This window comes from Anolis carolinensis, unplaced genomic scaffold (assembly GCF_035594765.1).
Source record: "Anolis carolinensis isolate JA03-04 unplaced genomic scaffold, rAnoCar3.1.pri scaffold_13, whole genome shotgun sequence".
In the NCBI taxonomy this organism is placed as follows: domain Eukaryota; kingdom Metazoa; phylum Chordata; class Lepidosauria; order Squamata; family Dactyloidae; genus Anolis; species Anolis carolinensis.
Window position 1 is genome coordinate 8,732,480 of NW_026943824.1, and position 12,399 is coordinate 8,744,878.

A 12,399-nucleotide genomic window follows, 5' to 3' on the forward strand; every position below is an offset into this window, starting at 1 on the left:
TTTGAAGAGCGCCTTTGCCACGTTGCTGTTCGGAGGGAAAAAGGGAGGAAGGAGGGGCCTTCGGGCAGAGCCGGAAGCGCTCGGGAAACTTCGGAGGCGGCTTTTAAAACCTCGCTCGCCTGAGGAGAACAAGAGGCGCGGAGGAGGCGTCGGCTGTGGCTGTTCTCCGCGATGCTGACCGACAGTTTGGTGGAGGAGTTCGAGATCCGCGAGGATGAGCCTTGGTACGACCAGCAGGACCTGCAGCAAGGTGAGTTCGGCTGAGGGAAGGAAGGCAACAAAGGAGGCCACTTGCCGGCTCCTGTCAGGCAGGGCGAGGGCGAGGGCGAGGGCGGGCCCGCCTTGAGGGGAGAGAGAGGGACCAGCCGCCCGGCACCCGCTCCTTCCGCCGCCGCCTCACCTGCAGCGCCTTTCCTCATTGTCTTCCCTCGCAACGCCTTTCCTTTCCTCGTTACTTTTCTTCCTTTCCGTTCCTTTCTTCCTTTCCTCGTTCCCGTTCTTTCCTTTCTTCCCATCCTTTCCTTCGTGCCTTGTTTCCTCTCTCCACTACTTCTTTCTTTTCATCCTTTCCTCATTCCCTTTCCTTACCCTTCTTTCCTTTCTTCCATTTCTTTCTTCCTTTCCTCCTTATCTTTTTCTCTCTTCCCATTACTTCTTTCCTTACCTCCTTCCTTCCATTTCCTTTTTTCTTCCTTTCTTCTTTACCTTTCCTCATTGCCTTTGTTTCCTCTCCCTATTATAGTAGAGTCTCACTTATCCAACATAAACAGGCCGGCAGAACGTTGGATAAGCGAATATGTTGGATAATAAGGAGGTATTAAGGAAAAGCCTAATAAACATCAAATTAGGTTATGATTTTACTAATTAAGCACCAAAACATCATGTTAGACAACAAATTTGATAGAAAAAGTAGTTCAATATGCAGTAATGCTATGTAGTAATTACTGTATTTACGAATTTAGCACCAAAATATCACAATATATTGAAAACATTGACTACAAAAATGCGTTGGATAATCCAGAACGTTGGATAAGCGAGTGTTGGATAAGTGAGACTCTTCTGTACTTCTTTCCTTTCTTCCATTCCTTTCTTCCTTTCCTCCTTATCTTTTTTCCCTCTTCCCATTACTTCTTTCCTTACTTTACCTCTTTCCTTCCATTTCCTTTTTTCTTCCTTCCTTTCTTCTTTACCTTTCCTCATTATTGCCTTTGTTTCCTCTCCCCATTACTTCCTTTCCTCATTGCCATTTTCTTCCTTTCTTTCCCAATTACTCATTTCCTTACCTCCTTCCCTTCTTTTCCTCATTTCCTTTTCTTCCTTCCTTATTTCCTTTCCTTTCTTTCCTTCCTTAAATGTCCTCCTTACCTTTCTTGCCTTTCCTCATTACTTCTTTCCTTTCCTCTTTACCTTCCTTTCCTCATTACAGTAGAGTCTCACTTATCCAACACTCGCTTATCCAACATTCTGGATTATCCAACACATTTTTGTAGCCAGTGTTTTCAATACATCATGCTATTTTGGTGCTAAATTCGTAAATACAGTAATTACTACATAGCCTCTGGTGGCCTAGGGGATAAAAGCCTTGTGACTTGAAGGTTGGGTTGCTGACCTGAAGGCTGCCAGGTTCGAATCCCACCCGGGGAGAGCGCGGATGAGCTCCCTCTATCAGCTCCAGCTCCATGCGGGGACATGAGAGAAGCCTCCCACAAGGATGGTAAAACATCAAAAACATCCGGGCATCCCCTGGGCAACGTCCTTGCAGACGGACAATTCTCTCACTCCAGAAGCAACTCCGGTTGCTCCTGACACGAAAAAAATAGCATTACTGTGTATTGAACTACTTTTTCTGTCAAATTTGTTGTATACGATGATGTTTTGGTGCTTAATTTGTAAAATCATAACCTAATTTGATGTTTAATAGGCTTTTCCTTAATTTCTCATTATTTGCTTATCCAACGTTTGCCAGCCCGTTTACATTGGATAAGCAAGACTCTACTGTATCTCTTTCCTTTCCTCTTTACCTTCCTTATTTCCTTCCTTCCTTTCCTCCTTACCTTTCTTTCCTTTCCCCATCACTACTTGCCTTCCCTTTTTCCCTTCCTTCATATGCCTATTTGTTTTATTTAATTGCATTTTATATTTTTATTGTATGTTCTGTTATTAGGTACTTTTGTGCCGTGTGTAAGCCGCCCCGAGTCCCTTTGGGGAGATGGTGGTGGCATACAAGAATAAAGTTATTATTACTACAGTAGAGTCTCACTTATCCAAGACTTGCTTATCCAAGGTTCTGGATTATCCAATGCATTTTTGTAATCAATGTTTTCAATATATCGTGATATTTTGGTGCTAAATTCGTAAATACAGTAATTACAACGTAACATTATTGCATATTGAATTACTTTTTCTGTCAAATTTGTTGTATAACATGATGTTTTGGTGCTTAATTTGTAAAATCATAACCTAATTTGATATTTAATAGACTTTTCCTTAATCCCTCCTTATTATCCAAGATACTCGCTTATCCAAGGTTCTGCCGGCCCGTTTAGCTTGGATAAGTGAAACTCTACTGTATTTCATATGTATAAAGCAGCCACAACAATCACAGAAGAGCAAAAACAATCCAAAAAACCCCATCCATACATCTGTGAACTAAAACTGACAGTCTTACCCAGTCCTACATATAAGCCCCCATTAACAGATGCAGTAATTCTCTATTAGTACATTTTAAGTCTTTCATGTAGTATCAACCCAGATCTCATACATATATATTTGAACACACACATATTTCGTTATGACAATCACAGCAAGTCATAAAAAGAATTTAAAAATACCTACAAACCAAGAGTAAAGACATAAGCTATATCTAAGCTCTCCCCCCCCCCCCAACTTAACTGATGGCTACACCCCTCTATTTGAATGCATCCTTTAAATACAATCTTGGTTACACTTCCACTTTAAGCATTCATTTATCATCAATAAAAACCTCTTCCTGATTTAGTTCTCCTGGCCCCATACACCTGTGCCTTAAATACATACCCTCCTCATCCCATGATTTCTCCCACTTGCCAGGCTCATTTTGAGCTGCTCCTTTTCACCTTTGTCACGTCCTGTTCCTCTCCACTTTGAGTGTATCCCCAGGCCTTTCTCTTTTTCACCCCTTCACATTCATATTTTCATAATTAGTCCTCTTTAACTTGGATTTTTCTACCCAAAAGTCCACTCTAGGGAAATCATCCACTAATGCTTCAGGGAGGTGCTCTACTTCTGATAGTCATTTAAAGACTTAATAGCTATTTAGACCTCAAAAGGTGGCTCCTGGCATAATTTTAAAAGCACATTTAAAGCACATCAGGCATGGGCAAACCTGGGCCTTCCCACAATTCCTAACAGCTTTAAGCGGCTGAGGGGGGGAAAGGACAGGGCTTGAGGCTGTCACCACTTTAACTTGCACCATGGCTTAGAGGCAGAAAAAGAGTATCTTTCTCATAGCAAATGCAGCTAATCCAATACCGTGCAGCTCTGTGCTAGTCACCCTTGAGGACCAAGAATTAGACTTTGCCTTACACCATAAGTTGGAGGTTACAGGGTGCCACCTTATCAGGAAACCCTTGTACTTGTTCACCTTTGGATGTTGAAGAATAGCTCCTGTTCCAATGTGTACCTATTCACATTACATATATTTCCACCAGATATGATATATAATACTTCTCCTTGTTCATTAGGATTATGTCTTTACAACCTGTAAGTTAAACTGCTCTGACTGTAGTTGCGTATACTTAAAGTGGGGAACCTTTTTCAAAAGGTATCTAGGACTTGCCTTATAGCTTGTCCTCATTTCCTGGCAATTTGAAGGTTTTGGAACTGGACCATACAGATCCAAGTGAGAGATCTTTACAGCCAGAGCACCCACTCTCTAAACTGTTACACCACTGTGTTCTCGAAGGCTTTCATGGTTGTAATCACTGGGTTGTTGCGAGTTTTCCGGACTGTATGGCCATCTTCCAGAAGCATTTTCTCCTGACATTTCACCCACATCTATGGCAGGCATCCTCGGAGCTGTGAGTCCTTTTTAATTTCCAGCTGTTGCCCCTTTCGAGGGTGACATTTAAACTGCTCTGAGTTCTGCATTCTTTTAGTGATTGTCTCCAAGTATGGCAGCAGCTGTATTCATGGCAGCTCTGAAGAATGTTGGAAAGGATTATGCTAAATCCTGATTTACCATAGCTACCTTTTGAAAGAAAATAAATCTTTAGTTATTTAATTTAAGATGGATTGACAGAGAAGTTTTCGGTATCTCCAGGGCTTTGAATAAACCTTATGGTTTTCCTAAAATCTTTTCTGCTTCCCTTTTCTGAAAAAATGCTTGGATACTAGAAGTAAACTTCATCAGTCAATTAAAAAATTGGAAAAAGTAAACTTACAAAAATAAGTTAGGACAACAAAGAATGTAATTATGTAACGGTGCTGTTCACATGTACCCAATTTCAAAGAGAACATTACAAACAGCTTATTACTTTGATGGGTTATATTAGAATGTTTTTCTCATCATAGTTCAGCAACAAGAGTGTTGTAAGTTCTCACAGTAAGAACAGAGGTGCTAGTGGCTGGGAATGCCCTTGAGCTTGATATAATAGTTAGTGGGACAAGTTTTAATTTGACCAGCGTTTAATGAACTTCTGAGCATGCAAGGCTTGCGCACACACTTTATATCAACAGAAGTTGGTTTGTTTAAAAATAGCTTGCATTTTCTGGTTTGACGCCAGCACTTGGGTCTACACCAAACTTCAGTGAAGTAACAGAATCAAAAACACAAGAAACCTGGCCCATCAGACTACCATGGCTTCCATATTTGGTTGAACCAAATATGTCCCCTTAAAAGATTTTGTTCGGCATAGAAAAGCGTAAAAATACTTGTCTTGTATTGAGAATGCATTTTTGTGTTGGAATAGATAACCTTGAAATCACCAGCTTCCATAACCCAGTTGTAGAAAAAGTCAGGAAATTCGTACTACTCCCAAGAAGAAAATGAGGGAAATGTAGACTCTTATTTGTATCTCTCAAAAGCTACAGAAGCGCAATTAGTTTTGTTTCTCCTTAGTTTTGAAACATGTGTTGGAAATAATATGGTAACCTAGCCATGGCATTGGGTAAAATGATCACTATTCATTTTAGATCTCCATCTTGCTGCTGAGCTTGGAAAGACACTGTTGGACCGGAACACTGAGCTGGAAACATCCCTACAGCAGATGTATTCGACCAATCAAGAGCAATTGCAGGAAATAGAGGTAACAACTCCACATAGTGACATAAGAGTGTCTATAAGTACTCTGTTTTTCTCATGCTGAGCAATGACTAAGACCAGGTATATGGTGTGCCATAGTACCACTCAATATGGGTTCTTCCTGTTAATATATGCATGCATAAGTTTCTTTTTTTACTTTGTTACAATGTGTTCTCCTTGTCTTCAACATGGTAGACAAAATTAATGTGCTTCTGGTTACACTAGTGTTCTGGCTAATGCTGCCCTTGACTAATCTCTGTGTTGTTCATAGTCTGGTTATAAATGGCAACAGGTAAATAGTGTCTAACTGATGTGCACAGAGTGAAGGTTGTGGGTGGTTGCTCTAGATCCAGTTGTAATCCCAATTTATACTTCTAAAAAATGTAAGCTTACCAGTCTTTTTTTTAATGAAGTGAACTGTCAAGCACATAAGATTTGATTACATAATCAATAGGCTACTTACAAGAGTTGGGACTCTGAAACTTCTAAGCTATCTAAAAGATTTACAGATTTAACCGTTCTCACAAAACTAGAGTTAGGGGTTCAGATATTGTAATAGGGTTTGTGCAACCTGAGTGGCGCATTTCTCCTGTTTCTCCCCTTATTGGAGAGACTTCAAGTGTATTTCTTTCTCCCCTACTTGGAGCATGAGATTAAGTAGTGTGAAGTGGAAATAGAAATCCAGGGTTTGACACTAAGATGCCTCTTGCAAAGCAGCTTAAAGCTAATGGTTTAGTGCTCTTATACAGGAGACCTCTTATCCAAGGCTTTCTGAAAGCAGTTTTCACAACTATAAACAACCTGTTGTGTTTCTTGAATAAAGATGATTACATTTCATACAGATTTAAGCAAAACAGGAACACCCTGACTGAGATTAAATAACATGTCTCCTTCAGTAATTCTCTCTAAGGGGAGAGCAGGAATATTTCATCAGCTAGTACAAATCAGCCATAGGGTGCCGTCTTACTTCATATTGTGTAATTTTTGTTTCTACAATGTGAAGTGCCTGTTTTTCTTGTGGAAATAAATGCTTGCTCAGCATTATTTCAGGTGCATCCAAAGGGGATCTTTTAGTTTGAAACAGGAATCTCTTAAACTTTTCATTTACAATGTGGTTTTTCCATGCAACACAGAGGAGATGTGGAAGGAGATCATTCTTGGGAAGATATAGTCCAGTGCCTCCTTGGCCATGTAGTCATAATCACATTATTTTGGGCCCTGGTTCTGATCTCCTTTCCATTTCCTTTTAGTGTAGAAACAGTATGCTTTCAGAGCTAAAAACAGGAACATTCAACATGTTTGCTTTTATGCAGAGTTATAGAAGACTGGGAGATTACTCTGCCATTATTTACCAATGCAAGGAAAGCAGCCAAAAAAACCCGGCCCTTTTAACTGCTGGTTGAAAGCTAATCATAAATTATTTTTCAGTATCTTACAAAGCAGGTGGAACTTCTGCGTCAGATGAATGATCAACATGCCAAAGTTTATGAGCAGCTTGATGTTACTGCCAGAGAACTAGAAGATGCTAATCAAAAACTGGTTGCCGATAGTAGAGGTGCACAGCAAAAGATACTAAGGTAATGTTTTATTGCAGTATTGTTTCCCGTCATTTATCAACATGCAATGCATCTATATAGTCAGAAGGAAAACTATGTAGAATAGCTGTATCAAGGGCCTTATTAAATTGTTATACTCCTCTCCCTTTGTTGTTTTGGACCTTGTTCCCACCATGTCATCCCCCCATGTTCAACAAAACTTGAAGATCCTGTTTATCTGAATGCAGGGTCTCCCAAATGCTGCAGAATGGAATATTATAGAAGAGGGGAATCCCTTTCTAGGATTATAGTAGTAAAGAAGGAGGCGTGAAGATTCTCCCAGTCTCATTTTGCAGGAGGAGTAAGATCCTGGGACCACTAATTAGATAGCTGCCAAAATCAAGAACCTGAAACAAGCATTTCTCCAAGAAGCTAATATTAAAAAGAAATCTTGATGTCCCACATGAGGTAATCTGACAACTTTTCGTACTCTTGTGCATGTTTTCCTTTTTTTAGCCTAACCGAGACAATTGAAAGTCTTCAAATACACATTGATGACCTCCAGAGGCAAGTGGAAGAGTTGAAGAATTCTGGGCAAGGCCTCGTGAGCCGGGAAAGGCCTGAGCAGCCAAGATCGGTTCACAGTTTTCCATGTCTAAAGGAACTGTATGACCTTCGCAAGTAAGGCACAAGCTTACACTAACATTAGTTGTTTTCGCGCGGGGGGGGGGGGGGGGGTAGCTTAAATGTACTTTCCTGGTATGACTTAATAAGGAAAAGGGAAGCATATGTAGACAATATAATATGTTAAGTTTGGGTAGTGATAAAACAGTATGAAGTCACAATGCTGAAGCTGCTGATAGATTGTTCTGACAGCTTTTAAAACTTAAGTCCATTAACGCTGCTTTCTCTGGGTTCTACCTTGCTTTTTGCCAACATTATTTTCAGGTAGAATTGCAAATCATAAAGGTTTTTCATAAAAAGATCCTGAAAATGATTGGTCTGCTCTTTTGCAGTAGCTATTCAGGCCACATAATCTTCTTTGCAGCCTATTTATCATTTACATCTATGCCACAATGAAAAAAAGCCTGCTTCCTTTCAAGGCATTTTTTTCCAAGGAAACATCCAATGCTTCCTATTTTCTCCCTGTTAATTCTACCGCCATCTACCACTTGGAAAAACAGATGTGTTAAGGGAAGCTAACTTCAAATATTTTCTCCCATCTTTCCAGTATTTTTCATCAAGCCCTCACAATATAGTTGCCTTTTCCAGCAACTGGTAGTCACAATGGCTTTTACTTTGAGTTTCTGGGACAGATAATGAGTGGGAAGATGCCTTACTACTTCCGATACACATTTGAAAGATAAAGTAGCATGATGCCTATTAATGATTCCATGCTTACGTTGGAATTAGTATTGTGATTTTATGAGTATTACTTGGGGAGTCTAAAAGTTACGTTGCTGCTCCAGATTGTGTAGAGGCTCGATACCGATACTTACAAATGCTTGAGACAGGTGAGTTTAATATGATTCTAGGACAGGATAGCAGCAATAGTTAACAGTGTCTAAGAAGTACAGTCCAGATGCCTCCTGCCTATAGAAGATTAGCTATGTTATATGGTTAGCTCTGGCATGCTTAACTGGCCAGTTCTAACCTGTTACAAGAGCAAAGCATGATCCTTTTGCTTTAGACAAAATACAGCCAACCATCCTACATAAATGGAACATATTGGTGAAATAATCCATATTAATTTTATAATGAACTGTATCTATTGAGGAAAAATGGATTAATGTTTTTAATTGGCTCTTTTTATATGTACCCAGGTATTTTGTTTACGATCATATCTTTGCGGAAAAAATTACTTCAATGGACAGTCAGCCAAGTCCTCTAGAGGAAGAGAACCAGAACCTGAAAAAGGCCGTTACGCTCTTGCAAGCTCAGCTGAATTTGGAAAAAGAGAAGAGGATGACCATCGAGGAAGAGTACAGTCTCATGTTTAAGGAGAATTGTGATCTTGAGCAGCGGCTGGTGGATGTTGATCTGTATCGTGCCAGAGCTGAAGAGCTGGAGGTTGAAGTGGCAGAAATGAAGCAGATCTTTCAGTCTGAAAACACATTTGTGAATGGGGTGGAAAAGCTCGTTCCGGAGTCCTTTTTTATTTCCTTTAAAGACTCTTTAGAAAGAGAGCTGAGTCAGAGCCCTTCAGAGGGGCTGTCTTTAACTGTTCCGGAACTGGACAAACGGGCTCTCAAGAGGAGCAGCAGCGAGACCATACTTGCCAGTGGCGCAGGAGGGGACCTCCTCAAAGGCCATGAAGAGACCTGTATTCGGCGGGCAGAAGCCGTGAAGCAAAGGGGCATCTCTCTGCTTAATGAGGTGGATGCCCAGTATAATGCCCTGAAAGTCAAGTATGAAGAACTTCTGAAGAAATGTCAAATAGATGAAGAGTCATTGAAACACAAGGCTGTGCAAACCTCAAAGCAGTATTCCAAAGATGTAAATGTGGGAAATGTAGTATTGGACACGTGTACTAGAGCACCTGAGCCTACACCCAGCTCATCTTCATGTAGTCCACCTGAATACAAACTGCTCTTTAAAGAAATCTTCAGCTGCATCAAGAAAACTAAACAGGAAATAGATGAACATCGGGCAAAGTATAAATCTTTCCCTTCTCAGCCTTAACATTTTCCTTCCCTTCTTTCTCTCTTACTTTCTGTCTCTTTCTTTCTGAATGTACATGTTAATATTACATTAGGAAACAACCATTCCTGACATTGCCCTTTAATGTTTCATATGAAACACAAGCTTGCATGTATGTATTTTTCCAGGGTGTATGTAAGATTTTTTGTTGTTAGAACGGCTTGATTCCACTATATTTTAATCCAAATTGCTCAGGGTCAGTTACTGACACTGATTCGTTAGAAAACGTGGTGAGTTGTTTCAAATAACTGCAATGGTCAGTAACACAGGAGATATGAGAGCCAACCAATAGTTTGGTATTGGTATACTGGTATAGCGTTGTCACTCTTGAAATCCTGGTTTAGATTGTCTGTGGTCACGTGTTGAAAAATAGAAACTCATATTTAGTGGCAATTCAGATACTAAGCATGATATAAATTAAGTTATTTATAAAACTAACACTACTTTATTTTCATCCCTGATATAATGTTGGCACTGAATATTATGTGATTTCATCAGAAATACAATTTTAGAAGAGTAAACAATTCTGGACAGATCCATTGTATGTTTGATTTCCTTAAATAGACTAAAAATCCAATCCTTTCTCTCTTAAGAGGAAAAAATTATTCATAAGGAATTAAGAGGAAGGAACTGCCCACTGATCAATGTTAATCTTTGACTTGTACACTTTACAATATCTCCACTGAAAGTTTCCCAGTGCCATAAATTCAGAATTACTTTAGAAGCAAGCAAATTGTCTCTAGGCTTCATTGGGATTTTGGAAGCTCTTTTAATTTCACTGAAAGCAGCAATAAAAATGCTTTCTGTGAAGAGAAGCCACTACTTTCTCTAGGTTTATCCATAATGTGACGTAAGTCCCAGTCCCATAGGCCCTCCAAAACCTTATGTTACTTAAAGAATTTGACTACCTCAATCTGAATAAGATTGGAATTGAAAATCTGATCGTGGTATATAAAGTCCACTGGTTAAATGTATTAAAGTAAAAAAAAGGCACTGTCATACATACTTTCCAATTTCACCACAAACTAACAACTAATTACCAGTATATGAGAATCCTCTTTCAAACAGCTAATTTAGCCCGTATCAGTATTGTTTCCTAAGTAATGTGTGAGCACAACCTGAGAAAACACTATTGCAGCCTTAGTCAGATGTAGCTTAAACAAGTAAGTATCCCTCCTGTGCACTTGAATTGCTCTTGTTGTAGCAAAGGTTGTGTAAAGGGCTACGAGGTGTAACTGTTCTGTATGTAGTCTGGTGTAGGTATTTGAGGAGTGCTTTGACTGAAAGCAGGAGTGGGGCAAGATATGGCTCTGTAGATGTTGGACCATAGCTTCCATCAGTCACGACCAATGTGATGGGAGCTACAATCCAGAACCACTCAGGGCCAGAGAAAACCCACCTCTGACTTAAAGCCAAAGACTGTGGACCCTGCACACAGTTCTAATATTGCTGCTAATGGGATACTTGATTTAAAATACCTTTGGTTCATTTTTAATTGTTTAAAAATGCATTTAATTGAAGATGGGCAATGTTTCATATAAAGCCTTGAGAAGCTGTAAAAAGGGAACAAATAGGTTTTAATATATACTATATCATGGCTGCAGAACTTGGTGGTGTAGTTTGGGAACCTCGTTGAACCACCTCGGTGTTGTTGAAAAATTCTAGCTCTAGATCTTCAGCAGCTTTAGTGAGCAGTTCTGAGAAGTCCCCAATACAGCAAGATGACTGGCTCATAATGGAGCTAAAAAAATTAGAAGGTGAAAACCAGTTCTCCAGCATTTCAAAGGGTGATTTGTTAGACTCCGTACCTATAGTGATGCATGATTGTTAATTGTTAGGAAAAAATAAGACTTGAGCCTCCCCTACCAATGGTATCGCAGCTTTAATTCAATTGCTGCTATTTGCAAACTTCTCTGCCTTATGTTCAGTGTAAAGTGGGGATTGTTTGTTCTGTTTTGAATAAGCTTTCTGTAGATGGGAGACTTCCCAAACTGCTTATTTAAAGTTATTTAAAGCGTTAAGCTATTGCAAATATTTTGTAAGAGGCAAATAAATCCCTTCAGCAACTAAGTTTGTGCTGCTAGTGTTTGTGTGTACACGTGAGCCTGGCTGTTACTGTTGTGGACCTTCAAGATGTTTCTGATGTCTGATGACACAAAGGTGAAAACTAACCTGAACTGACGGATAAGCATGTTTTTGTTGTATCTAGCTTTTAGTCTTAACTCACATGACAAAAGAATGTTCCTTATAAAAGTTAACCACCAACGATTCCCTTCTTGTAATAATTTTGGCTGCTACTGTACTGCTTATTTTCTACTATGATTCACTTGAAAAACAGGCTTTCATAGCAAGGGTGGAAATGGTGACAGGAGGAAATAAGTGACGGATTGTATGCTAGAGCAGAAGCCACTTATATTCTCAGTTGAAAGTCACTGAGGTCAGGACCTTATCAGGTCAAACTGCTGGTGTAGTGGACCATCTCTGGATGGGTGAGGGGAGAATCCTGCACAAAAAAGGATTCCTTAAATCAGGCATGGGCTGAGGGGGAAAAGGAAGGGGCCTGAGGCTGTTAGGGATTGTGGGAGATGAAGTCCAAAACACCAGGAGGACCAAAGTTTGCCCATGTCTGAACTATTGGCTGTTGGAAGTCCAAAACACCCAGAGGACCAGAAGTAAAAGCATTTCCAGCTGTTCTAAATCATGAATCAATACAGATGCTGTCATGTGCTCATAAGTTTGGGGAATTTGTTTACAAATCTTGCCAAGAAAACCCAATGACCAGATCACTTTAGGATGGCCATAGAGTGGATATGATTTGCAAGCACACAACAGGAACAGTTCTGATAAGGACGTTAACACACTTGTGGCAAAATAAAAAGTACA

The 12,399-nt window shown here is 39.8% G+C and overlaps 1 protein-coding gene across 1 annotated transcript; it reads left to right on the top strand.

The window, feature by feature from the left end:
* The first annotated feature begins 8 nt into the window (after positions 1-8).
* Positions 9-11,586, top strand: cdr2 (cerebellar degeneration related protein 2). The gene is made up of 5 exons (XM_003229224.4): positions 9-250; positions 5,173-5,285; positions 6,710-6,858; positions 7,333-7,497; positions 8,640-11,586. Exons 1-5 carry the CDS (start codon positions 172-174, stop codon positions 9,496-9,498), a joined length of 1,365 nt encoding a protein of 454 aa, XP_003229272.1. The 5' UTR covers positions 9-171; the 3' UTR covers positions 9,499-11,586.
* Positions 11,587-12,399: the final 813 nt, after the last annotated feature.